The 27703-nt window shown below is 44.0% G+C and overlaps 2 protein-coding genes across 2 annotated transcripts; both read right to left on the bottom strand.

Annotated features, from left to right (window-relative positions):
* Positions 1-886: 886 nt before the first annotated feature.
* Positions 887-19325, bottom strand: LOC135876267 (taste receptor type 2 member 7-like). Its single transcript, XM_065401463.1, has 3 exons — positions 19227-19325; positions 18482-18545; positions 887-1779 (listed from the first exon to the last, which is right to left on the bottom strand). The coding sequence occupies exons 1-3, from the start codon at positions 19323-19325 to the stop codon at positions 887-889; spliced, it is 1056 nt and encodes a 351-aa protein (XP_065257535.1).
* Positions 19326-24392: 5067 nt separating this feature from the next.
* On the bottom strand, positions 24393-25319 carry LOC135876266 (taste receptor type 2 member 7-like). Its single transcript, XM_065401462.1, has one exon. The coding sequence runs from the start codon at positions 25317-25319 to the stop codon at positions 24393-24395; it is 927 nt and encodes a 308-aa protein (XP_065257534.1).
* Positions 25320-27703: the final 2384 nt, after the last annotated feature.

The raw sequence follows: 27703 nt of genomic DNA, 5'->3' as shown, positions 1-27703 counted from the left end.
AGAAGTGTATACAAATTCCTGTTTCCCTGAATACAGTAGAAACAAAGAACTTCAGGCAGATTCCCTGGCTGAAAATTCCCCAGGTCTGCCACTCCAGCAAGTGCTGTGTCTCAGAAGCACTGTCCATCTGCTTCCTCTCAGAGTCATACTCACAACTGCTTCTCCAGGCTTTCTCCTGGCTTTTTCCCCTAGCACAGAAAGGCTACAAAACTAGTATCTTACCCACTGGGTTTGCAATCAGGGAAACTCTTCAGCCCACACAGTTTAATTCTGACCTGCCATGTGCCTTGAACAGTTCCTCCTTATTGTAGCTATCTCTACTATATAAAGGACTTAAAAGCTCCTTCTATAGAGTCTGAAAGAATGCTTAGCACACCCATTGACTTTAACTAGGTCTGTGATTGTCTTAAGATCAAAGACTCACCTGGTGGCAGCCACTAGCACCTTTCATAACAACAGGGTAGATTCTCTAGGTCACCTTTTGTTTTCATTTGTTAATGTGATGATCATTAGAGGTCCTTGCAGGTATCTGGGATTGTGAGATCTTGTAGCTTGGACATGGGGTTCCAGTCCATATCTTTCATTTTAGGACCCTAGCATGACTGGATATTTGTATTAGTTCCAGGGCTCCTCAATCTCAGGAAATCTAGTTCACAATCAAGAGGAGTTTGCCCTTGACTTGCATGAGTTATTAATTCACAAACATTTAAGAAAAAAGAATCATGTCACTCTAAGTTTAACATGGTCCTCTACCACTATCCTCAAGAAGCAAAGCTCTGGATGGAAATCTTGTAATTTTAGTGCATGCTGAAGTAGGGGAAAATATTTGATAAATAAATAGAGGAGAGAAAGGGGATGTCTTTGGGGAGTTTCATCATGAGCAGTTTTATGAAACCGCCCCTCTCAGCCTGCACCCGGCATAGTGTAAAGCTCTCACTGCTACCCTCTTCAGTTTGGGATTACCCAGAATTAGGATAACAGAGTGCCCAGAGGGATAAGCACCAATTATCACTACCCATAATGATATTAAGTAGGAGCTGATGTTGGCAAATAATTCTGAGAATATTAGTGCCACAAAATAAGAAATGTAGAAGAAAATAAAAGAGATCAGTCCTTTAATTGCTCTGACATGAACCTCAGTAACTGTGTCCCTGGAGGTGCTTGTGGTTTTTTCCATCCTCTTGCTGTGTCTCCACAGGGAAGTGATTAACAGTATGGAGGAAATAATAAATATAATGAAGGGAGAGGCATATCCAAGCATGGACAAAATAAAGAATCTAGAAGATAAATCAAACGTATATCGACATTCCCCGGTGGTGTTTCCTGATAGATTATTCATTGAATGGTCTATGTACTTTATATCTATGGTATTGACTGAAGGGAGACAGGTGACCAAGGAGACCAGAAAGGATCCCATGAGTAGCTGTGGCACTAGCCCTGATATTCTCCGCTTCAGCCAGAGGAAGAGAGGTTGGCTGAAGTTGGCGATCTTCACGCAGTAGAAGACACTGAGGCAGGTGGCAAACCATAGACTGAGAGTATTTAGAAACATCCAGACAACAGTCAATGTTGTCAACATAGCACACCATTCATTCATCTTTGGAGATAATTGAAAGAAGGTACCATTAATCATTATCATGCACTGTAGGAAAAATCTGGAGATGCCCAGGCTAGTCAGGATCATGTCACAACAGGTCAGTTTTCTGCTTCTGATCCACTCACTGCAATTCACAACAATCATCAATCCGTTTGCTATAATCCCTGTAATGAACTCAATTCCTAAAATGATCAAACAAATAATAATTGTAGGAAACATGGTTCTTGCCTTTGGTCACTAATGCTTGCCCAGCTTCTGAAGCTTCAAGAGAAATTGTCCCAGAAGAAAATGTCGCACTGAAGTGCCAGGCTTCTGGTATCTTATCAGGGCCTCTGCTGTCCTGCCTTTGTATCAAGCTAAAAGTGAGATAGGAGATCTTTTCAGCTATTGAACATGGAAGACTCAGGTGTGTTTGTTGGAATGCAAATCTCAGAAAGATTCTATTACATTTGTGATTATCTACTCCTTTCTCCTGCCTTTTATTTGCATATCCTCTTCCTTATTGCTGTGCAGTGACTATCTGTGAGCAGCTTCACAGATATTTTTCTATTGATCTTTTCTGATTATTTATTATTATTATTGCTCCTTTGTTTTCAGATTGCACTACAGTAACTTCTCACTTAAAGTCATCCCGGTTAACATTGTTTCATTGTTACGTTGCCTATCAATTAGGGAACATGCTAGTTTAAAGATGTGCAATGCTCCCTTATAATGTTGTTTGGCAGCCGCCTGCTTTGTTCACTGCTTGCAGAAAGAGCAGCCTGTTGGAGCTAGCTGGTGGGGGCTTGGAACCAGGGTGGACCAGCAGCCCCCCTATCAGCTCTCCGCTCCCCTAAGTTCCCTGTGCAGCAGCCACCCAACAGACTATCAATTGCCAGGCAGTTCAGCTGTCCCTCCCCCCACTGCCATGTGTTTTTCTTGCCCTCTGCCTTGGAACTGCTCCCAGGAGCCTCCTGCTTGCAGTGAGGGGTGGGAGAGGGGGAAGAGGGGTGCTACTGTCAGGGTGCCACCCCCCGCTCCTACTCCCTGCTCCTTTACCCCATCTGGCCATCTCCACAGAGCAGCGGGGGACAGGAGAGGGCTCAGGACAGAGGGAGCTTGCTGGCAGCAGCTGCTGTCTCAACTTGCTAATCAACTTAAAAAGGCAATGTGCTTAGAGTGGGGTCAGCGTACTTAAAGGGGCAATGCCATCTCTCTCTCTCTCTCTCTCTCTCTCTCACACACTCACACACACACACACACACACACACACGGTGTGTGTCTCTGTCTCTGTCTGCCATGCTGTATCCCCTCCGTCCATTCGTGCTGCCTTGTAGAGTTTGAGGCTACATTAACAATGTGTTAAACCTTGATGGCTTAGCTGAGTGCTAGTTAATCTTTTAGCAGTAAGGCATTCCCTGGGAAATATTCCTCTTCCATCCTTTGACTCCACCACCTCAACCAAGCTACGCAATCATCATTGCTGTGTACAGTATTAAATTGTTTAAACTTATACTGTGTATGTGTGTGTGTAGATATAGATATAGTCTTTTGTCTGGCGAAAAAAATTTCCCTGGAACCTAACTCCCGCTATTTACATTAATTCTTATGGGGAAATTGGAATCACTTAACATCGTTTCACTGAAAGTAGCATTTTTCAGGAACATCACTACAACGTTAAGTGAGGAGTTACTGTACTGCTATTCTTTCTATTTTAGGCAGCCCTGGATACCACTCATAGGTTGCTCCTATTGCACAATACAGCCATAAGATTTTCAAAAGTCTGTGTCCACAAGTATCAGATTTATCTCCATAGTTTGCACAGGCTCCCTGCTGGTCTCATGCTTCAAAACTAGGTTTCAATTTTAATATTTAAAGATTGACTTGATTTCCTTGGAAGAGAGACTTGATTTGCCTGGAAAGTCCAGGTATATTTTATCTGTATACTGATCAATAGAAGCCCTAACTCCCCAAATTAGTCCAAACAAGACCTCCTAATGCATCACACTGTCTCAAAGTCTCAGCATGACTCTGGCCAAAGGGCAATAAAAACTTCCCATAATTCCAGAAAGGATGTCAATAGTCCATAGACCAAAAGCCATGACAGTCTCTTTTAGAAAAGCAGGCTCTGTCAGCAGGTAGGTTCCACTGTCACAAAAGAGACCCAGCTGCAGTGAAGTGATGCAAATCAGTGCATGATTGCATTACAGATTCTCCATCGCAAACAAATCTTTGCATTTTCCATATAAATTGTTATGTATAGATGGTGCCAGCAAACAGCAAATTAAGTGCTCTTTTGTTGTTGTTGTTTGGACTATTAAAACCAGAATTGTCCTGTGAGTGGTAGCAGGCAGTGGCTGCAGGCACAATGGCCAACATCTTGAAAAAAATGGAGGTGTGAAATGAGGCTTCTAGTCCATACTTAGGCACCTAAAAGTAAGTTGGTACATGTTCTTACCTGTGGAACACCACATAGTCCTCATTGAAGCCAAAGTTACTTAGGGTGCAAAGTCAAGCTCTGAAAAGTTAGGAAATGCCCATGCAATTCTGCCCCACTGTGTGTATGCATTATGTGACAGTCTTTTAATTACATGATTGCACGCTATTTTTCCACATTGAATATACAGGATGGAGTGCACTCAGGGAATGAGGTAGCTGTTCAATATTTGCTTTTGTCCTTATCATTGAATGTGTCTCCACATCCTTTTTTACTGCAGGCCATCCAAATCTGCACTCAATTATTAATTTCCTCTTGGGCATTCCTCATCATAGTATAGGAGTGCTCCACAAACATTAATGAATTTATCTTCATGGCTCTCCTGCAAGATAAGAGAATACTGTTATTCCCATTTTAGATGGGGAAACTGAGCCAAGGATAAAGTTTCTTGCCAGAGATCACACACTGATGGCTTGTCTTCACTACGGGGAAGATCAACACTGTTGCAATCGATGCAGCACGTGTCGATTTAGGGGGTCTAGTGAAGACCCTCTAAATTGATGGCAGAGCGCTCTCTGGTCAACCACGGTACTCCACCTCTCCGAGAAGAATAAGGTAAGTCGACCGGAGAGCATCTCCCGTCGATGCAGCACAGTAAAGACACTGGGATAAGTCGACCTAAGCTACATCAACTCTAGCTATGTTATTCACGTAGCTGGAGTAGCGTAACTTAGGTCGACTTACCCCAGCAGTGAAGACAAGCCCTGAGTCAATGAGAGAACTAGGATTAGAACCCAGGCATTTCTGACACCAACCCAATGCTCATCCCTTCAAACCCCACTGCCTGAGGGTCTGAACATCCACAGCTCCCAGTGACTTCAGTTGGAGTTGTGAATTCTCCACACTTCCAAAAATCAGACCCCAGGTTGGCAATTTTCTACCTCAAAAAGTGTTGGAACCAACACAGGCAAATTCAATATTAGACCTTGTCTTGCCAGATGAAGAGGAACTAAGCAGAGAACTAAAAATTAGTGGTAGCTTAGATACAAGTGACCATGACTTGATCATATTTATAATGTGCAAACAGAATAAAATCCAGACCAGTAATATATGTAGTCGTTGCCTTAAAAGGGCCAGTTGCACAAAGCTGAAAACAATTATGAGCCAAATCAGATGGAAGGAATAATTTAATCAGAAAAATGTGAACAACTGGGAATCATTTAAGAACACCTTACTAGATGCCCAAAAAGTCACAATTGAGAAAGAAGGCCGTATTGGTGGGAAAAAACTGCCCTGGTTTAGAAGAGAAGTGAAAACAGATATCTATCTATCTCTCTATATATATCTTAAAATACACCGCTTATAGTTAATACATTTATTTCTGGTTTACACTATAACCCAGTTTATGTGATTTCTAACTGGGTGGGTGGGTGTGGGGGGAGAGGTGAGAAGTTGTGCATACCCTCCTCCACATTGAGGGAAGAGGTAAATTTCATATAATTTTGGATTTGAACTCCAAGGGGGGTGGACATCTATGTGCTGTGGCAAGTCCCTTAAGCTGAACTTTCTCAGAGCGGATCTCTGTCTCTGTCTCTGAGCAGTGGCTCTGGCTGTGTGCTTGGCTGGAAAAGGCTGGGGAGCCTAGCCCAGCAAGACCAGGTAAAAAGGGACTCAGGCTGGCAGAATAGTCTGCCTCAGTGGCATCCCATCACACCAGATGACATCCCAGAGGGTCCAAACCATCACAAGGGGTAGGAATGAGTTGTTTCTGGGTCATTGTTGCTGGCCAGATGCACAATTAGCTCTCCACATCCAGAAGTTCCTGGAATTGGGTGTGGTAGTTTTGGATATGCTCAATAGGTTCCCTGTTGCTGGACTTGGTCACCATGAGGGCAAGTAGTCAGGGCAGCTGTTTTGCAAAAGGCCATGTTCATGGTGTGTGGATTAGGAGAAGCTGAGCTCAGGAGCAGGGCCGGTGCAAGGATGTTTCGCGCCCTAGGCAAAACTTCCACCTTGCGCCCTCCCCCCTCCCCAAGCCCTGTGGCAGCTCCCCACCCCCCCCTGCCCTGAGGCGCCCCCACCGTGGCAGCTCCACCCCCACCCTGAGGCGCCTCCCCTGTGGCAGCTCCCCCCCCCGTCCGGGGAGCCGTGCGGCAGCTCCTCACCCCAGCTCACCTCTGCTCCGCCCCCTCCCCAAGCCCTGCGGCAGCTCCCCACCCCCCCTCTGCCCTGAGACACCCCCCCCTGCGGTAGCTCCCCCCCGCCTGGGGAGCCGTGTGGCAGCTCCCCACCCCAGCTCACCTCTGCTCCGCCTCCTCCCCGAGCATGCTGTCGCTGCTCCACTTCTCCCACTTCCCAGGCTTGCGGCACCAATTAGCTGTTTGGCGCCGCAAGCCTGGGAGGGAGAGAAGCAGAGCGGGGTGGTGTGCTCAGGGGAGGAGGCAGAGCAGAGGTGAGCTGGGGCAGGAAGTTCCCCTGCATGCCGCTCCCCCCCCTTACTTGCTGCAGGCGGCCCTCCCCGCCCCAGCTCCCTCTGCCTAAATGCGGACGACGACCGGGGCGGCCGAAGGTCCGGCTGCCACGGTCGCCGCCGAAGAAAATTCCTCCCCCCAAATGCTAGCACCCTAGGCGACTGCCTAAGTCGCCTAATAGGTTGCTCCGGCCCTGCCCAGGAGCAGAAAGCAGGATGTTTCCCTTGCTCTGAGGCATTTTGCAGCAGGTTAATGCTATTATTAACCCTCCATCAAGGAAGCCCTGGCAGTGTTAGTTATAGAAAGGGGAAACCGAGAGAGAAAACTAATTACTTTTATTTTAATTGTATACTTTGAATGTTGTTTGATTTTAGCCAAACTGTTTTACTTAAATTGTCTAAACTAGTATGATTCACCAACTTTTCTTTTATTTAAATGTAATGATGGGGGAGAGTCATTTATTTTATCATCAGTTGTATTTTTCTTGTAACAGTGTTCTTTTTTTAAATCTATATACTTAACTGAGTGGTTGGTTAACTTGTTGGCTGACTAGCTAATTGAGTGATTTCAGCAGAGGAGGAGGAAAAGTCTGCATGGATTCCAGCTGAAAATTTCTACAAGCAAATGGAGGGAAGATATTGCTTTGATGCAATAGACTGTATAGATTTGGTGATCAAAGATTGTTACTGAGACTCAGGGTACGTCTACACTACCCGCCGGATTGGCGGGTAGCGATCGATCTATCGGGGATTGATTTATCGCATGTAGTGTAGACGCGATAAATCGATCCCCGATCGCTTTCCCGTCGACTGCTGAACTCCAGCAGTGCGAGAGGCGGAAGCAAAGTCAACAGGGGAGTCGCGGCCATCGATCCAGCGCAGCAAGGATGCGAAGTAAGTAATTTTAATTCGATCTAAGATACGTCGACTTCAGCTACGCTATTCTTGTAGCTAAAGTTGCCTATCTTAGATCGATCCCCCCCCAGTGTAGACCAGGCCTCAGGTGAACTTAACCTAAGCTTTTCGGAACTCTAGGTATCTTCTCACTGTGTTTCTGTGGGGACTGACCTGTTTAGATTTAATTAAATTTTTTATGCTTATGTATAACTGCGAAGATAATGTATATGGATTATAAAATAGCCATGTTATCTTGTAAAAGTTACGTTGTTATTATGTTTCTTTATCATAAGATTTTATAAAGTTGGTGCTTAATAATTAAGTTAATGTCTGTTGTTCTTTTGGACTTGAACGTGGGGAGGTTGACCCTGGGCAATCCTTGCTGAAAATCCTTAAAGATGGAATTCTGGGTCTCCAAGTGATTTTCTACGGGAATTGGGTTTTTGTTTGGGGTTGGGGGTTTTTTTGGCACTGGAGAAATGCAATGACGTAAACTCTAGCCCACCCAAAGGTTACATCAGTATGAATCTGAACCCTGGTTGTTTGCTTATAATGGAAAGTTTTAGATAACTTTAGCTATGAGTATAGCTACTGATCAGCTTTATAGGAAGATGTAGGCATAGGCATTGAGTCCATGGATTATGCTGCCACCTTGTGCTATCTGTAAGCAGTGACACCACTCAAGTTATGGTTTCCTGTGAGGTGCATCGGTCAAAAAAACTCAGATTGCATCTCAGTACTTGGAAAGCTTAACATTTTAATAAGATGCATCCCAGAGTACTGATTACATTACAATCTCTTCTATACTCCAACTCTACTCTTATTAGGTCATGAGGCCTTCTCATGTAGAGTTTGTTTTAAAGACAGCAAACATATTAGAGGGAGACATTTTCTTAGGAGGCCACTAAACCTCGGTCTCATTGGGAAACGTCCAGAAGACAGATGAGAGTTACTGTGATAGACACAGAATTTTAGCGTGTCCAGTCGGTGACTGTCCTGCACTTAAATCTGGTCTTGGGCTGTTAAAATGTGATCTAGATTAAGGCTTCTGCAGAATTTGAGGAGTTTGATTTTGGGACCATTTCTCAACGACCGGTCAGTGGACCGGCGCTGATCCCTGAAATTTTCCTGACACAGAATAGTCATATTTTTTGTACTTGTATTTTACAATGTGTGAAGAAATGGTGTCTGAACACCATCACTTACTCTTATGGGGTGAAGTGCAGTGGTTATCCCATGGCAAAGTATTAAACCGAGTGTATGAACTGCGATGTGAACTTAAAGCCTTTCTATCTCAAAATAAGTCTTCTCTGGTAGCATACTTTCAAGATTTACAATGGGTCGCCAAACTTGCGTATTTAGCAGATATATTTGATCACTTCAATCAGTTCATTCTCTCTAAGCAGAGAAGTATGTTGAGTGTTTGTATTGGCTGACAAAATCACGGCCTTTAAAAAAGCTCCAAGTCTGGAAAGAGAGTCGGATGTGACTATTATGACATGTTCCATCTTTTGCATTTCTGGCAATTGATGACAATAAAGGTATTGATCTGCCTCTTCTATGTGAAATAATTGCATCCCATCAAAAATCAACTCTCCAAAAATTTGAGAACTGTTTCCCATCAGACTCTGATCCATGGAAACGAAAGCAATGGGTCCATGATCCATTCTCTTCTCTAGAAACTGAGACCTCTGTCACCATCATTGGAGGACAAGTTGCTGGAACTGCCATGTGAGGAGGCTCTGAAATTACAATTTCATGAAAAGACTCTACCTGTTTTCTGGATTAAAGTCAGAAGCAAATACTCACAACTCAGTGAACTTGCTGTCAAAACTGTCCTCCCATTCCATTCCACATACTTCTGCAAAATTGGATTTTCAGCGAGGACTGCAGTGAAAACACTACAACCGGCTGAGCACTGGAAAGATACTCTGAGAGTCCTTGTCAAACATTCATTCCCAGATTGAAAGACTTGTGTCTACAAGACAGGCACAAACATCTCATTAACAGTATGGTGAGTGAATACGTGTGATTTTTTTTTTTAAACTAAATCAATTGAATTATATCTGATGTACAAAATGAGATATACGGTTGTAGACAACATTTTTGGTACCCTTCATCTGAAACAAAATTTAAAAATCAGCTTAACATTTTTGTATCACATAACTGGTTGAACTGGACTTTATTTTAACAAATAAACAGAACTGGACTAATAGCCCTTTGTTGGCAAGCAAGTAAGAAATGCCTTACATGCAGACAGTACGAAAAAGAAATGCCTGGCAATATTGAAAAAAACAGCAAGAAATACCAGTGAAACACTGTTCATTTTTTTCTTTCTCAAGCAGTCCATGACAGTTTAGGAAGGCAGCAAGCCGATTCTTGGTATCAAAAAGGTTGAGAAACACTGCTCTAGAGAAAGTGCAAGAAACTCTGTAGCAGATAGTCAGGGAATAAACTATCCACAGGTGAAATTAATTCATAACCCCATCAAGTCATTGATGGCTTATGCCCTGAAGTAAGAGCTGTGCAAACTCTGTGGTTCAGTGTGTAGGGATTTATTACCATATGTGGTCTTCAGTGAGGTCCTAGGCCAAACTTGCATAGAGAATTACAGTAACTAGGAGTGCATTCCAAGTATGGGACACAGCATGAAAGGTGCAAAGCCAAGACAGGAGAAAGGAAGCAATAAGGAGAGAGGATTGGCAGATGCTTAGTGAGAGATAGTCTGAAAGGAAGACAGATATAAGAGCACAGATCAACGTGGGGACAGGATTAGGTAGGGCCTTGAAGTTCAAACAAGTGGCTTGAATCTGATGCAGTAAGAGATAAAGTATTCGAAGAGGGAATCGCTGTGGTCAGCAGAAGGGAAAATTACTCTCACAGCAGCAAGTTGAATAGACTAGATAGGAGAAATAAAGAGACAGGAAAGTTAGTACTAAAGCTTCAAGATGAGAGGTGACCAAAGACATGGGCAATGGTTTTGATTGCAGAAATAGGCCAGATTTTAGTAAGCATGTATGTCTACAGGAAGAGAAGAGTTGGCATAATCCTGAGATTTTCTCCAGAGACACTCACAGCTACATAAGTATGACTCAGAATTACATAGGAATTTGATTTGTCTGAACGAATGGTATATTGTTAAATAAGTTTCTTCATAGGAAAAGATAACAATGTGCTTCTGATCCCCCACACTGGTTATCAAGGAGCAAAAAAAAGAAATCACATAGCCCCCTTTATTACATTCCAGTCTCTGGCTCCCAATCACCACCTAGGTCCAGTACAGTGAGAAGTTACTTTAAAACTCTACTCATATACACAAAATGTTCTTCTGACCTCAATGGTTCAGCCACATTACCAGGTCAGTATAGGTTTGGATCTTACCCAAAATACCATGGTGCCAGCCAATCCTTTAGTGTCTAAACTAAAGGTTTATTATAAAGAAAGAACAAGAAGAGAGATGTTAAATGGTGAAACAGTCAGATACATACGAAGACTTCAAAGTCCATATATCAGGTTCCTAGCAGTACTGGTGAGATTGCTGGCTTGAAAGTCCCTCTGGAATACATCCACAGCTTGGATGGGTCATTCAGTCCTTTGTTCAGAGCTTCAGTTTGTAGAAAAGTTCCTCCAGAGGTAAGAAGCAGGACTGAAGACAAAATGGAGAAGATGCAGCTGCCTTTTATAATCTTTTGCCATGTGGCCTGTGCTTCCTTTGTTTCAAACACAAGCTGCCCAGCACATGGCTTGAAAGTCTTTGAGTTCTGTTCATAGGCATGCCCCTTGCTGAGTCATAAGGTGTATCTGCCTTCTCTCAATGGGTCAGTGGTATAGCTGATAGGCCTTAATGGGTCATCAAGCAGGCTAGGCAGTGCTGATTCCAAACTGTCTGGGGGTGTCACCCAGAAGTATAGCCCAAATTTGAAATACATAAATATATACATATCTATAATACATCATACAAAGGTGATACAAACACATAAATTAGATTATCATATCTGGCAAATTATAACATTTTTGCAGATACCTTACATGACCTAGTTGGCATAATTGATTACAATTTTACAATATTGATATTCCTAATATCTTCAAGTGTCCCCCAGATTCCATACAGCATCACACCCGGGATTAGGGATTTGGAGTGCAGGAGGAGGCTCCGGGCTATGGGGTGGAGCCAAGGGTTCAGAGTATAGGAGGGGGATCCAGGCTGAGGCAGGAGGTTGGGGTATGGGAGGGGCTACGGGCTCTGAGCTGGGGATGCGGGTTCCGGGGTAGGGCCAGAAATGAAGGGTCCAGGGTGCGGAAGGGGGCTCCAGGCTGGGGAAGGGGGTTGGAGTGCAGGGGGGTGAGGGCTCTGGCTGGGGGTGTGCACTGTGGTGTGGAGCCTGGGATGAAGGATTTGGGGTGCAGGAGGGGGCTCCAGGCTGGGGCAGGGGGTTGGGGTGCAGGCTCTAGAGTGGGGGTGGGGATGAAGGGTTTGGGGTTCAGGAGGGTGCTCCAAGCTGGGATCGAGGGGTTCAGAGGGCGGGAGAGGGATCAGGACTGGGGCAGGGGTGCGGGAGGAGGTGAGGGCTCTGGCTGTGGGGCTGGAGATGAGGGATTCGGAGTACGGGAGGGGTCTCTGGGCTGGGGATGAAGGGTTCAGAGTGCAGGAGGGGGCTCCGGGCTGAGGCAGGGGGTTAAGGTGGGGATGAGGGGTTTGGGGTACAGGAGGGGGCTCCAGGCTGGGATCGAGGGGTTCGGATGGCAGGAGGGGGATCAGGGCTGTGGCAGGGGGTTGGGGCACAGGAAGGGGTGAGGGGTACAGGCTCCAGTCGGCGCTTACCTCAGGCAACTCCCAGAAGCAGCAGCATGTCCCCGCTCTGACTCCTATGCTGAGGCATGGCCAGGTGGCTCTGCACCCTGCCCCGTCCACAGATGCTGCCCCCACAGCTCCCATTGGCCCCAGTTCCTGGCTAATGGGAGCTGCAGAGCTGGCACTTGGGGCCACTGTATTGACTCGGGCCACTGGGGGACACAGCCCTGCACTTGAGGGTCAATGGGAGCTGTGGGGGCAGCACCTGTGGATGGGACACACCCCATTCCCCTTTGGTGCGGATTGTGGGTATGCTGACACCACAGTTACAGTCCACCAGACTGTCCTGCTCCTCACAACAATGCGGCCCAATGGCCAGAGCCAAAGCAGCGGCTGTTGGGTTCTGGGCTGCATGGCCTAATGGCCCAAGACGATATGGCTGCCCACGAGCACAGGGCAGTGTGGCCTAGTGGCTGGAGTCAATCTATTGACCCTCAAGTGCAGGGCTGTGTGTCCTAGTGGCCCGAGTCAACAGAGCTGTGTTCAAGTGCAAGGCAGGGTGGCCTTGCAGCCAGTCAATAAAGTAGCCCTCGAGTGTAGGGCAGTGAGGCCTAGTGGCCAGAGTCAATATAGCGGCCCTTGAGTGAAGGGCAGCATGGTCTAACGGCCAAATCCAGGGGCCAACACCAAAAGGGATGGCAGCTGGGATAGCGGGACCCGGGCCCATCCGACGCCACCGGTCCTGACTCAGGGCCCTAACAGTGGCAGAGTGGTCCGCCACTGGGTCAGCAGGGAATCCAACCGCAACATGCTGAACTTACATGGGTGCAAGATACCACTCATTCCACCGCTCTGGGTCACTTCCTACCAGGCTTCCTGAAGCTGCAGTCCATATGGCCTCAGGGTCTCTGGGTTCCTCCGCCCAGGTAACTCCCTGGGACTCTGATTCCAATCATTTAGCTGTCGGCAACAGGTCTGCAGTCTGGGTCTCGGGAGCTCTGGCTCCTGCAGGAAAGGGCTGTAACAGCTCCTGGGCTGGTGTCTCCACCAAATGTCCTTCTTCCTTGGTGGTTAGGCCAGATGGAGCTGGGCTGCTCTCCTTTATACTAGCACAGCAGTTGGAGCATGCCCAGCACGGTCTGAGGGGTGGAATTTCCTCTGCACATAGTGTGGGATTAACTCTTTCCTGCCTAGTGCCGGGTATGCACACCCCGTCACATTCCCTTTTTGTTTTTAAGAACAAAAGGAAACTGCAAGAGCGGCAGTTAGAAAATGTAAGCGTACATAAGTCAGAAAATTCAAATATGATTGTTCTGGGAAACATAACTCTGTCTCACTTCTTAAATACTGTCTAGTATATCAAACTGAACAGCACAGACAGTAATCCAAACTATAATGTGTAGAAATGAGCTAGGAAGCTTACATATGAATCTAATTTTTCCCAAAAGATGGTGCTGCTCAGGTGGCCGGACTCCAGCTTTGACCCATCTCTACATTGGTAAACAGGGTTGAGTTACTGGTGTGGTGAAAACCTTAACATTGAATTTCCTGATGTTAGTGCAGGTGGAAATGTCAACCTTAACATTGCATTAATATGTTGTCTGCAATGAGGCAGGGATGTTTAGCTCTCTGAAAGTCTTACTAAGCTGGTTAGTTCAATGTTCAATTCTAGAAGCTAATATATGTTGCATAAATGATTTGAGACAGAATCTCCCTTCTTTCTTTTTCTAACACTGATCACTTCCTCTTGAAGCTTGGTTAATGGACAGACATGTCCTTTTTGACTGTCGCACTGTGTTGTGGTTAGGAACATTTTTCCAAGCCAAGACAGGTATATTTTTCCCTCCAAAAGCTTCCTTCCATCATGGTAAGACTTACTTTTACCTTCTAGCCAATCTGCCTTATTGTCCCTAGAGAGCTAACAAATCATGGAACAAGGTGGTGTTTGGCTCAGCTATGGGCATTAACTTTCCTGCTTCCTGAACACTACCAGAAATGAATAATGCACTAGATTCACCAAATCAGACTAGGGAAATGGATGACTGACTCCTTACACACCAATCTAGAACATGTAGAGGGAAAGAAGCCTGAACACAGGGGACTTCAATATGAGTGACATATGCTGGACGTCTCATTCTCCCAGTACTAAAACGTGCTTGGAATTTCTAAACATACATGACAGTTTCCTAACTCAACAAGTGTTGCAGCTGATGCAGGAAAATTCTTTGTTAGATCTTGTCTTAACAGATAAAGAGGAACTGATCACAAAACTAGAATGTAATAGCAGTTTAGTAACAAGTGATCATGACTTGATCACATTTTTAATGTGCGTGTAGAATAAAGTCCAGACCAGTAATATACATACTAAGTACTTTAATAGGGCCAGTTTCACAAAGCTTAAAACAATTATGAGCCAAATCAGCTTGAAGGAAGAATTTAATCAGAAAAAAATTGAATCATAATTGGGAATCATTTAAGAACACCTTGTGAGGATGTCCAAAAAACACAATCAAGGAAGAAGGCCATACTGGTTAAAAAACCAACCTGGTTTAGAGAGGAAGTGAAGGCAACACATTTTATTTTTATATATATAACGTGTGTGTGTGTGTGTAACAAATGGAAGAAATTGGAAGTTGATAATAATGAATATAAATCTGAAGTTGGGAATTATAGAAAATTGATAAAGGAAGCACAGGGATACAAGGAGAAATCTATGGCCATCAGCTCTAAGGAAAATAAGGAGGTTTTTAAAAAAGATATTATGACCATAAAGAATCATGATAATGGTATTGCTCCATTAGTAGATGGAAATGGTAGAAATATTATTAAATAATAGTAATAATGCGGAAAAAGCAGAAGGGGTAAATATTTCTGTTCTGTATATGGGGAAAACAAATGATATGATAAGACTAACACTCTTTCCATTCCACTAGTATCTCTGGGAGATGTTAAACAGAAACTACTGAAGTTGGACATTTTTAAATCAGCAGGTCCAGATAACTTGCAGCCAAGAGTTTTAAGAGAGCTGATTGAGGATCATGCTTGACCATTAATGATGAATTTCAATAGCACTGAGGAAGTTCCAGAAGAACTGAAGAAAGCGAATGTGGTGCCAATTTTTAAAAGGGATCAATGGGATGACCTAGGAAATTGTAGGTCTGTCAGCCTGACATCGATCCCAGGCAAGATAGTGGAGCAGCTGGTCTGGGACTTGATTAACAAGAAATTCAAGGAGGGTAATGCAAATCAGCATAGGTATATGGAAAATAAATCCTGTCAAACTAACTTGATATCTTTATTTGATGAGATGACAAGTTTTGTTGACAAATATAATATTGTTGACATAATATACTTAGACTTCTGGAAAGCATTTGACTTGGTACCACGCAGCATTTGATTAAAAATCTAGAATGAAAGAAAATGAACATGGAACAAAAGAAGACCTGGAAGAAGATGTGGAAGACAACAATTTTTTTTAACGGTGAGTAGAAGTAACCAATGGAACAATTTACTAAGGATTCTGGTGGATTCTAGATCCATGACACAGTGTAAAACAAGATTGGATGTTTTTCTAAAAGAGATACTCTAGGAATTATTTTGGGTATGTTCTACGACCTGTGTTATAGAGGAGGCCACACTAGATGATCACAACGATCCCTTCCAGCCTTTGAATTTGTGAAGACCCATCTAAAGCTTTTGGAACAACATACAGTTCAAACATTATCAATATTTGCAATGCAAATAAAATCTCTCTCCATATTTCCAACAGTACCAATGTGAGAGAGAGAATCTGATTGATTTTAATAAATCTTCTTATTTTGCCATCTGGTGGTTATGAAAAATGAACAAAACAGAGTTATTTGTGCAGAACTGAGATGGAAAAGTTTCTAGAAGAAAAAGCTTGTACACAGCAGAAGTAGACAGAGTCAAGGACAGAATTCTTGAGCATCTGTTACAGTATTTTAAGACTCGGCCTCTTGCAGCTTTGGGACACATCAGCAGTGTCGAGAATTGATGAGAGACAAGAAAATGTTTCTGCCAGGAATCAGGAGAACAAGAAAGCAATTGTCTAAAAGCCCATACACTGTAAATAGACCAGGATGACCTTTACAAATATTTGTACAAGGCTCAATACACATGTGGGCTAATATTGATACTACAACCGCACCTGACTAGTTTAATTCAAACCCTTCAGAGCATAACACTTTGAATTGGTAAACTGCAGCACAAGCTTTGCATATCTAACAGGATTGGCCCAATTTTCAGTGGTGGTAATTACCTCCACCTATTAATGTCAGTGGGTGTTGTGGGTGCTCAGCACCTTTGAAAACGGGGCACCTTATAGCAAGTTTCTTTATATTCTTTGTAGAGAGTTTAGTGCTGGTGAAAGGTGGGTGACTGATAACCCAGCAGAATGATCCTATGTGTAGCCATCTAAAGGGAACAAGCAACGCAATTGTCTGGCAATGCTGGAAGAAACAGAAGGCAATGGATGTGGTGTAACTAGGCTGCAACTTTATTCACTTATGGTATCTGGGAGTCCACAGCAATAAATTGTACACTACAGGTCATCATTATTAATTATTTCCACATAATCCCCAACTTGGGACCCCACCATCTTCCTCTTGTATGGGGCTAAAGGGGGCTATAAAAGCAGTACCAGATGTAGGAACCCTCAATCCCGCTTCCTCTGCTCCCTTAAAGGGTGAGCTAAAAGAAAGAGGGGGTGACTCCCTGCTGTGCCAAACATGGAAGTACCAAACTTCCCTCACACAGCTCTCTTAAGAGATGGTATCCTTGAAATCATTTTTTAAATCCAATAACCATATCCCTTCCATGCCACGTACCTGTACTGGACAACTGCCACAAGTTCCACATACAGAATTGCAATATTATAATCTAACCCCCTGCCCTAGCCGGGCTGTGTGGAAGGTGAAAAAACCCACCCTTGCCTCAGCCAATCCAGCAATGAGGAAAAAAATTCCATCCCAGCCCCCAAGGAGAAAAGGGTGACTAGCATCATGCCCACAGGAGGTCATGAGGAAACCCAGTCCCTTTGCAAATGTCATGGGTGGGTGAGTGCTACCAGCCCATTACCGGTAAAAGAGGGCTTCTCCAGGACTGCTCGGAGTATAAATACCTTCCATGCACAGGGTCAGCAGAAACAAGGAGATCTCCCACCCCCCGAGCACCCCTGCCACACATACCTTGGTCCAACTGCTTCTTTCTCTTCCCAGCGCATCCCTATAAACGTCCCCCTTTCATCACCTGTTGTAAAGGAGAGCTCTGTAAGGGCAGGAACCCCTTTTCCTCCAGCCAGCAGAGCAAGGACACAATGTCTTGAGCGGAGGTGAGCACATTGTCTGGCTGCACCAGAAGAAAGCAGGAGGCAATGGACGTGGTTTCAATAAGCAGCAACTTTATTCAATTAAAATAGATGGGAGTCACTCCCCAGCAATACCTTGTACAGTGCAGGTCATCATGATTTTCTTAATCATTTCCACATAATTTCTAACCACGTCCCAGTCACATAGTTTGCTGGGATCCCTCTGCCCTTCCCTCCTATGAGGTTAAAAGGGGCTATAAACTGTGTGTGTTTGGGAGGTGGGGGGGAATCAGCTCTCTGCTGTACCAGACATAGGAGCCCTGAATCCCACTTCCTTAGGAGGGGCTAGAAAAAAGAGGGCTCAGCTCCCCACTGTACTAGACGCTCCTCCCCCTGCTCGCTTAAGGGATGCCGTCCTTAAAATCCTCCTTTAATCTAGTAACCATGTTCTTGCCATACCTGCACTAGGCATCTGCCACAAGGTTGCACAAGCAATTTAGCGTGGCTGCCTCCCACCTCCCCTCCACTGGCTTCCTAGATATTTACTGATTCCTTCAGCCAAAAATATATCCGCTTCCCTGTCAGATAGGTGTACCTCATCCTCCCTGAATAACTCAGGTGCCCAGAAAGATATGTGCAGAAGAGGAATTACCAAACGCTCTTGATTATGTATTAATTTAGCTAGTTCCCTATTCATACTTCCTGATCATATTGACCCATGAAGGCTTCCCAGCCCCCCACTATATCCAATGCTTCAACATCAGACCAAATAATCGTCACCCCAGGGAAAAATTCTTGGATCTGCCCCACATCCCTCCTAAATGATCATCAATTTGACCCCATTATGCATTCCCACACCATTTTTGCCAAAGTGAACCATAATTGCAGCTGGTGCCTGCTCCCAGGTTACAAAGAGTGTAAAAGGGGCATCAGCTGGTCCCAGAGCGTGCCCCTCCGTCCATGGCAGTGCATGATGGCCTCACCACATAGGACTAACTGTGAACCTCCAGGTTCACACCACTGCTCGCTTGGCCCGTTTGCCCGGTTCTGAAATTGGAAACACAGGAAAATTAGCTTTGATTCGCTAACCAGGGTCTCACATACATACGTCCTGTATGCATTTGAACGCCATCGCCCAATTGCCTGAATTGCCCTAGCTCCGGGCTGCAGCTGTCACAGCCCAAATCTGCCATGAGTGGGAACTGAGTTCATGGGCCTGTAGCCTCAACTTTGTTAGTCCCTTTCTTAAAACTGTAGCAAACTGGTATGTTGTGTGGGGTCTTCAGTCACGATGAATAAACAGGGCCCCCTCCCCAAGTAGTCTCATCGCTATATAAATCCTCAATGCCCCTTCTGGGCAAATACCTGCCGCATTATGTACTCATCTCAACTCCCATCCCGCTGCCGATATGTTGCTGAGATCCTCAGGGTCAAGATGTCCGATTGTTCCTCCCACTGCAAAGCCCTTCCTGAAGCACACCTAGGTGACCCAGGCACTAGTTCATTGACTTTAAAAGTTTCAGAAAACAGTATCAGGAATGCAGTCTTTAACAGTGCTGCCTCTCATCCACTTCTGCATATCTGTTTGAGAAAATGCCCCATATCCCCAAGCGTCTAAATAGTGATGGGAGGACAGGGATCTTCTCTAGGGCCCATGTCTCAAGACCACCCACAGCAGCCCCTGAATTAAGAACTCTCTACAAGGATCTGGCTATCCTCTCATCTTACCGGCAGCCCAAGAGGCACCTGGAGATGGTAGATGATGCCAGCCACCAGATTGCCAGCAACATCACCTACTGAAGAATCTGGTGTCCCGGAATAGGCCATATTACCAACAGGCCTTCCCTCCTCTGAAATTACACAAAGTCATTACATTTCCTATTGTAGGCCCTAAACACTTGTGGCCGTATCAATCTCTGTATGACCCCAAATGTCAACGTTCCAGAAAGCTGCCAGCATCTGTTCTGGTTCTTAGTTGGCCCTCGGAGCCAGGGTCCACAGTTTCTCGACCTGAAATAGAGACAATGCCTTGGCTTTGCCATTATCAATCCCAGGCACATGTTTAGCAGAGAAACATAGGTTCAGATTTAAATAACCATCTTGGCACTCCAAAAGGACACATTTTTGTTTGCAAAATCCATTCCCCAAATAGTTATTGCTACCAAAATGGGGAATAACTCAAAGCATGTAATATCCTTTACTATACTTCTTTGTATCCAATCTGAGGGCCATTTTGGGCCAAACCACCTGCCTGGGTAAAACACCCCAAAACCTATTGCTCCCGATGCAGTAGAATGAACCTTTACATCTGCCTCTATCATCCTCCCTCCAAAAAGACACTCCATCAAAATGATTCAGAAACTGTTCCCACACTCCCAAATCTGCCTTCTTCTCTTTATTAACTCTCATAAAATGTCTTGGCTTTGCTATTCCCATGGTGGGAGCTGACAGCTGGCTGCGAAGTGCCTGCCCCAGGGCCACCATTTGGTATGCAAAGTTAAGATGCCCAATAATGGACTGCAACTTCCTGGCTGTTCTAGCCTGGACAATCAATCCCAGAAGTTCCCCCAGTTTATCCTGGGGGAGTCTAGATATATCAGCCCTCACATCTAACTCAATGCCTAGGCAGATCAGCTTAGTAGAGGACCTTTCTGCTTTTTTCATCCGCCATAGGTACCCCCATCTTACAGGCCAGGGCCTGGAATGCAGACTACATGCCAGCAGACTCCTCAGAACCTTGTCCTGCTATCCTCAGTTTTCCCAAATTTGGTCCCCAGTTTCTATAGGCAGCCACCCCAACCTGTGTCTGTTTCCCTAATTTTGGACCCCCGTTTCTGCTCGAATCTTGGCTGCAGCCATCCCAAAATACACCTTAGTTCCCTCCGCCCCCCATTTTGATCCCCCAGCTTAGTTTCAATCATGGTCACAGCCACACCAGATTGTGCCTCAGTTTCCCCAGTTTCTGTTACGTGCAGAGTATCACCATACTGCATGCCCCCCACCCTCTCGCAGGGGAAGCTTTTTCAATGGCCTTTGGCTCTGTCTCTGAGCTGGACACAAAAGTGTTTGATCTGTTACATTCTACCTCTAGGGGAGACCCCACACTCTGTTGGCTACTGCCTGCCACCCCCCGTCCCACACCTCTGCATTGCCTGCAGCCTGCCCATGGGGTTTTCCCAGACAATGTTTGCCCAGCTCTTTGTGTCTGGACTCTAGAACCTGAGGAATCCCAAGGGATTCCAACCTCTGGGCATGTCCCTGTGTTTCCCCTATCCTCCTTCCTGCCCCTCAGAGCTCTGTCATGGTGGGAAGAGCCCAGCCAGCCATCCTGTCTGGTGCGGCCCCCTTATCCTGCTTGTGTGAGTGTTACAGAATAGAAAAATCATTAACCATATACATTTGACCAGTACAATAGACTCCCAAATTTAAAGACATTGAAACAGATTCTGCTTCAGTTATCAATGTAAATCTGGAATAACTCCACTGATTTCAGTGCAAATACTCCATATTTCCTCTGGTGTAATTCAGAGCAGAAATTTGGCTTCATCTGCAATGTGACAACTGCACTATACAGAGAAACCTGCAATTTTTATTACTGGTCACTAGAGTGAGCAAGTGCTTGAAGTTCTTCAATATTATATTGTTCAAATCATTCACACTTATCCCGTGGAGATGTCAGATATAAAGCAACCTCCTGTGTGCAAATCCTAATCAGTGTGATGTGCTGCACCACTCCTGAGAACCACAACACTGTTCTGTTAGTGAACGTTTAATAACTAAACACTACAGGAAGTGGCAAGATAAGCTATTTTCCTCACTATTATGAAGTGAACAGAACTTACTGCTATGTTGAGGTGCTATGCAGTATGTGACCACAGCAATGAGCCAGAACAATTCAACTAATAACTCTGAACATGAGAGGGAGTTTCAGATCAACTATTTCTTTTTAAGCCCCTGAATAGTGTTTAGAAGGCAGATTGATTCAAGCAGTTCTAGGTTACAAATAACAAGATTAAATGGATTACCTGACTGAGACTCTGCATTTTGGGAGACTTTCTGTGGAGTCGCTAAATTGTGACAGATTTCTCACATTCTATCCTCATGGGGAATTCATGAGTGTCACAATTCTTCCAGCCTCAGTTCCACAGCTACACTCTCAGTCTCTGGGACAGCCAAACTGAAATTCTGTTTCCCTGCCACCTTTTCAGATGGTCCTTATATTCTTGTGTTAATATGACTGCCAATCTGTGAGCACTAATATCCATGTGCAATATGAAAAGGGTTTTGAAACATGAACAGGCTATGAGAGGAACAGTCACAAGGATCCCTTTCAGTTATGGAAATGCCAAATCACACTCTGTCGACCATCAAAATGGTTCTGTTTTCTCACTCAGCCTATACAATGTTTCCCGATATTGGTGAACTCACAAATAAACTTTCTATAATAGCAGCAGAGCCGCACAAAACTCTGCCCATCTGTGAGTTACAAACATTCAGTGAACAGAGAGAAATCACAAGATCTTTACCAACTAAAATTCCCCTGAGATGCTGGGTCTCAAAGCAGGTTTCAACCATTCCATATCTTTCCCTTGCTGGAAAGCTCATTAAGGTTTCTACTCCACCGGGGTAGGACAACTTGTTCACTGCAAATCAATTGTCTACAAGTAATTTGTTTCACCAGAACCCATTGAAGGGAATTTCTACTTATTGAATTTGCAAAACACTGAATTTACTACTATTTTTACACAGTTATTGTACATAATGGAATCCAAACAAATCACTGGCTAATCCACTATCTTGGTTATCCAGATTTCATACTCCATCCCAGAGATCCACTTCTGAAACCCAGTTTTCCCCATTTTTGGATAGGTACCTGTTCCCCAGTTCCTGTCTCTATCTGAGACCAGGCAGGTCTGAGTTCTGGATACCCCACTCCCTAGCCTTTTTAGCGTGTCTGAGTTAATAACTGTCACATTTGAGCCCATGTCGACCATTCTTGTGAATTCCATAGTTCCTATTACACATTCATGATCTTCAGCTGCAGGCAAAAGTTCAGCTTAGCTTTTATGAACAGGTCCACTACTAACTTGTACTGGAAGTCCTCACTGGTACCTAGATATTCCAGGAACATAAGTCTCCTTGGGTCCTCTGTCTGGAGTCTCTTCTTTCCCCCTCCTTCTAGCCCTCAACTGTGCCTTGCCAGCTCAGACTGATGGCTGGCTTCAAACTGCTTGTCAAGAAATTGTACCAAATCCCGACCATACAGTATTTTCTGGGGTAGATTCTGTAGCACCATCCAAGCTGACCACTCAAGTTGGCGGCCAGAAAGCTGCCTCTCTCCATCTCTACAACCATTCATTTGGGCTGTGACATTCAACAGAGCCAGATAAGACTCACAAGGATTTGTTCTCTCAGAGAGAATGGGCTGTTGTATTACTTGAGCTGGAACAAGCCGACTTCTCCTTGCTGGGCCTCTGTGGGTTACAAATGGGGTAGAAAAGTACTGTAAAGTACCCAAGCTCTCTGACTGGCCTGATTCCTCATCCAGGAGGCTGATGTCCACAGTAGTCTGCAACACTTTGAAATCCTTCTCTAGGTTATATTTTGATTTCTTACATCCAGATTGGGAATTTTCTAGCTGCTGCTCCAAAAAAGTTTTTATTTCTGACTCCAGGTCATTTCTCAGTTCTTTCTAGTAATCCTACAGATCTTACTTAATATCTACAGCTCTTCCTTTAGTTCCTTCTGGGACATCTCCAGCTTTTGTTTTAATTTCTTTGGCTAGCGTTAAATCCCAATTTGATATTGATTTGCTTTGATTTCTTTGAGCACCTTCGTTATCTGTTCCCACTGGGTTCAGCAGCTCTCTCCTATCCCAGCACCAATTTTGCCCAACTGGCATGAGCAGTTAGCCAATATTCAGGGCCTTGCCAGGTTGTTCCCATTAGGATGAGAAATTGGTGATACAAGCTGGGTGATATTCCTGTTCCCCTGAATACAGTAGGAACAAAGAACTTCAGGCAGTTTCCTGGCTCAACATTCCCCAGGTCTGCCATTCCAGCAAGTTTTGTGCCCCAGAAACATTCTCTCTCACTGCTTCTTGTCAGGGTCATACTCACAACTGCTTCTCCAGGCTTTCTCCTGGCTTTGTGCCCCTAACACAGAAAGGCTGCAAAACCAGAATCTTACCCCCTGCATTTGCAATCAGGGCAGCTCTTCAGCCCACACAATTTAAGTATGACTCGCCATATCCCTTGAATAGTCCCTTCTTTGTTTGTAGTTATCTAGTATCTAAAGGGACTTGATTAATTTTCGGTAGAGGTTGAAAGAATGCTTAGCATACCCATTGACTTTAACTAGATCTGTGATTATCTCTGGATCAAAGACTCACCTGGTGGCAGCCACTAGCAAGATTCATCACAACAGGGGCAGATCCTCTAGGCCATCTTTTGTTTTCATTTGTTAATGTGATGTTCTTGTCTTTTCACATCAAGACCCTCAAGATCATTAGGAGGACATTGCAGGCATCTGGGATTGTGGAGATCTTGCAGCTTGGACATGGGGTGTCCAGTCCACCTCTCTCATCTTAGGACCCCAGCATGACTGGATATTTGTACCCGTTCAAGGGCTCTTCCACTCCTCAATCTCAGGAAATCTAGCTCACAATCAAGAGGAGTTTGCCCTTGACTTCCATGAGTTATTCATTCACAAACATTTAAGAAAAAAGAATCATGTCACCCTAAGCTTAACATGGTCCTCTATCACTATCCTCAAGAAGCAAAGCTCTAGATGGAAATCTTCTAATCTTAGTGCATGCTGAAGTAGGGGGAAATATTTGATAAATAAATAGAGGGGAGAAGGGGATGTCTTTGTGGAGTTTCATCATGAGCAGTTTTATGAAACCGCCTCTCTCAGCCTGCACCTGGCATAGTGCAAAGCCCTCACTGCTACTCTCTTCAGTTTGGGATTACCCAGAATTAGGATAACAGAGTGCCCAGAGGGATAAGCACCCATTATCACTATCCATACATAGTAGGAGCTGATGGTAGATAATTCTAACAAAAACATTACTAGTGCCACAAAATAAGAAATGTAAAAGAAAATAAAAGAGATCTGTCCTTTAATTGCTCTGACATGAACCTCAGTAACTGTGTCCCTGGAGGTGCTTGTGGTTTTTTCCATCCTCTTGCTGTGTCTCCACAGGGAAGTGATTAACAGTATGGAGGAAATAATAAATATAATGAAGGGAGAGGTATATCCAAGCATGGACAAAATAAAGAAGCTAGAAGATAAATCAACCTTATATCGACATTCCCCGGTGGTGTTTCCTGATAGATTATTCATTGAATGGTCTATGTACTTTCTATCTATGGTATTGACTGAAGGGAGACAGATGACCAAGGAAACCAGAAAGGATCCCATGAGTAGCTGTGGCACTAGCCCTGATATTCTCCGCTTCAGCCAGAGGAAGAGAGGTTGGCTGAAGTTGGCGATCTTCACGCAGTAGAAGACACTGAGGCAGGTGGCAAACCATAGATTGAGAGTAGTTAGAAACATCCAGACAACAGTCAATGTTGTCAACATAGCACACCGTTCATTCATGTCATGAGGTAGTTGAATTAAGAAATTGTTAGAGTTTATCGTGCACTGTAAGAAAAATCTGGAGATGCCCAGGCTAGTCAGGATCATGTCACAACAGGTCAGTTTTCTGCTTCTGATCCACTCACTGCAATTCACAACAATCATCAATCCGTTTGCTATAATCCCTGTAATGAACTCAATTCCTAAAATGATCAAACAAATAATAATTGTAGGAAACATGGTTCTTGCCTTTGGTCACTAATGCTTGCCCAGCTTCTGAAGCTTCAAGAGAAATTGTCCCAGAAGAAAATGTCGCACTGAAGTGCCAGGCTTCTGGTATCTTATCAGGGCCTCTGCTGTCCTGCCTTTGTATCAAGCTAAAAGTGAGATAGGAGATCTTTTCAGCTATTGAACATCGAAGACTCAGGTGTGTTTGTTGGAATGCAAATCTCAGAAAGATTCTATTACATTTGTGATTATCTACTACTTTCTCTTATTTGTATATCCTCTTCCTCATTGCTGTGCAGTGACTGTTTGTGACCTGCTTCACAGACATTTTTCTATTCATCTGCTTTCCTGATTTTTATTTATTATTACTAATTTTAATTATTGCTCCTTCATTTTCAGATTGGACTACTGTCATTCATTCTATTTGGGGCAGCCTTGGATACCAGTCATAGGTCACTCCTATTGCACAATACAGCCATAAAAGATTTTCAAAAGCCTGAATCTACAAGCATCAGATTTTTCTGCATAGTTTGCACAGGCTCCCTGCAGGTCTCATGCTTCAAAATTCGGTTTCAATTTTAATATATAAAGATTGACTTGCCTGGAAAATACTTATGTTTTGTAAAGTCCTGGTATATTGTATACCGATCAACAGAAGCCCTAACTCCCCAAATTAGTCCAAACAAGGACTACAAATGCATCACACTGTCTCAACATCTCAGCATGACTCTGGTCAAAGGGCAATAAAGCCTTCCCATAATTCCAGAAAGGATGTTAGTTGTCGATAGACTGAAAGCTATGACAGACTCTCTCCTAAAAGCAGACTCTGTCTGCAGATAGGTTCCACTGTCACAACAGAGATGCAGCTGCAGTGAAGTGGATGCAAATCAGTGCAGGATTGCATTACAAATTTTCCATCTCAAGAAAATCTTTGTATTTTCCATATAAATTGTTATATATAGATGGTTCCAGCCAATTAAGTGTTTTTTGTTGTTGTTGTTGTTGGGACTATTAGAATCAGAATTGTACTCTGGGTGGTAGCAGGCAGTGGCTGCAGGCACAATGGCCAAGATCTTGAAAAAATGGATGTGTGAAATGAGGCAAAGTCCATATTTGGGCACCAAAAAATTAGGGCCAGATGACCCAGGCAATCACCTGGGGTGCTATTTTTGTAGTTAGCTACAAAAGGGAAAATAGAATGTTTGAAGTAAAATGTTCAGGTCTTCTGTATGTGGATTCATTTTTCACTAACCTCCTCGACTGTTCTGGATTTTTGTAGAATCTCATGGAACCTTCCATACTTTGAGAACTACATTTTCCTTGAAGCTCCTAGAATGTTGTCAGCCAAGCCCTCACTGATATAAAAGGTGTGGGGCGTTGCCAGTCAGTCAGTGAGATGTAAGAACTAAATGAAAGCCCAGCTGCAATATTGTGAACCATGTTCTATTGTGGAATTGTGAAAGTGTTTTTGTATTTTAAGACTTGAGGAGTGTAAGTGGCAACCAGTAAAGGACATATTTAATGAGATGCCAGAGATATTTGTCGAATCCCTATCTATGCAACAATACAAAAGAAATACTGTTACTTCTTTTGCCATGTTTAATGATGTTCTAAGACTGTGGAACATAGACTTTTGTTCTCCTTAATACCTTCTGTTTTCCCCCATAAAAAATAAAAGATGCTCCCCGAAGAAGCCTTCAGGAGCTCAGTTTAGGAAGCAAAAATCTCAATTGCAATCTAGTTTGCAGCAAGGGGCAAATTTGATGGGGAAATATCTCAAACAGAACAACACAGACCGGGCTTTAGGCAGAAGAAATTTAGGAGCGAAGTGTAAATGATGGAAATCCTATTACTAAGGAATTAGCAGATTTACCTGAATATGAGGAATGGAAATGTGAGGAAAGTGATGTAGAATTGCCCAGTGTTCCTCGCGGCATAAAGGAGAGTGATGATAAAGAAGAATGTGGCTCACATGAAAAGGAGAGTAGTGAAAAAGAAAAACCTGGTTTACATGAAAAGGAGAGAAACGATAAAAAATAATCAGCGCCACATGACAGAAATAGCAATGAGAAAATTTGCACACCACAAATGGATGCATCAGATCCTGCTTTATGGCTGGCGATCCCAAACTCTGCCGATATTGATTGTACAATTTTGAATGGGCCAGGAAAAATCAAGGATATGATGTTTTCAGTAAATAAGCAGAAACAATACTTTTCAAAGTCACACTGCAAAAGAGTGCTCGAGAATGCTGAGAATCTGAATCAGCATTAGCTAGTTTGCTAGAAATGAAATGATAAAGAGTTCTGGTTTTGTTGCAAAATATTTGACAAGAATGCCAAATTGTTGCTTGTGCATTCCAGGTACAATTACTGGCATAATTTAGCTGATGCTCT

The sequence above is a fragment of the Emys orbicularis genome, chromosome 3 (assembly GCF_028017835.1).
Source record: "Emys orbicularis isolate rEmyOrb1 chromosome 3, rEmyOrb1.hap1, whole genome shotgun sequence".
Classification (NCBI taxonomy): Eukaryota; Metazoa; Chordata; order Testudines; family Emydidae; genus Emys; species Emys orbicularis.
The sequence above is the reverse complement of the archived record's forward strand: the minus strand, read 5'-3'. Positions and strand labels throughout refer to the sequence as shown.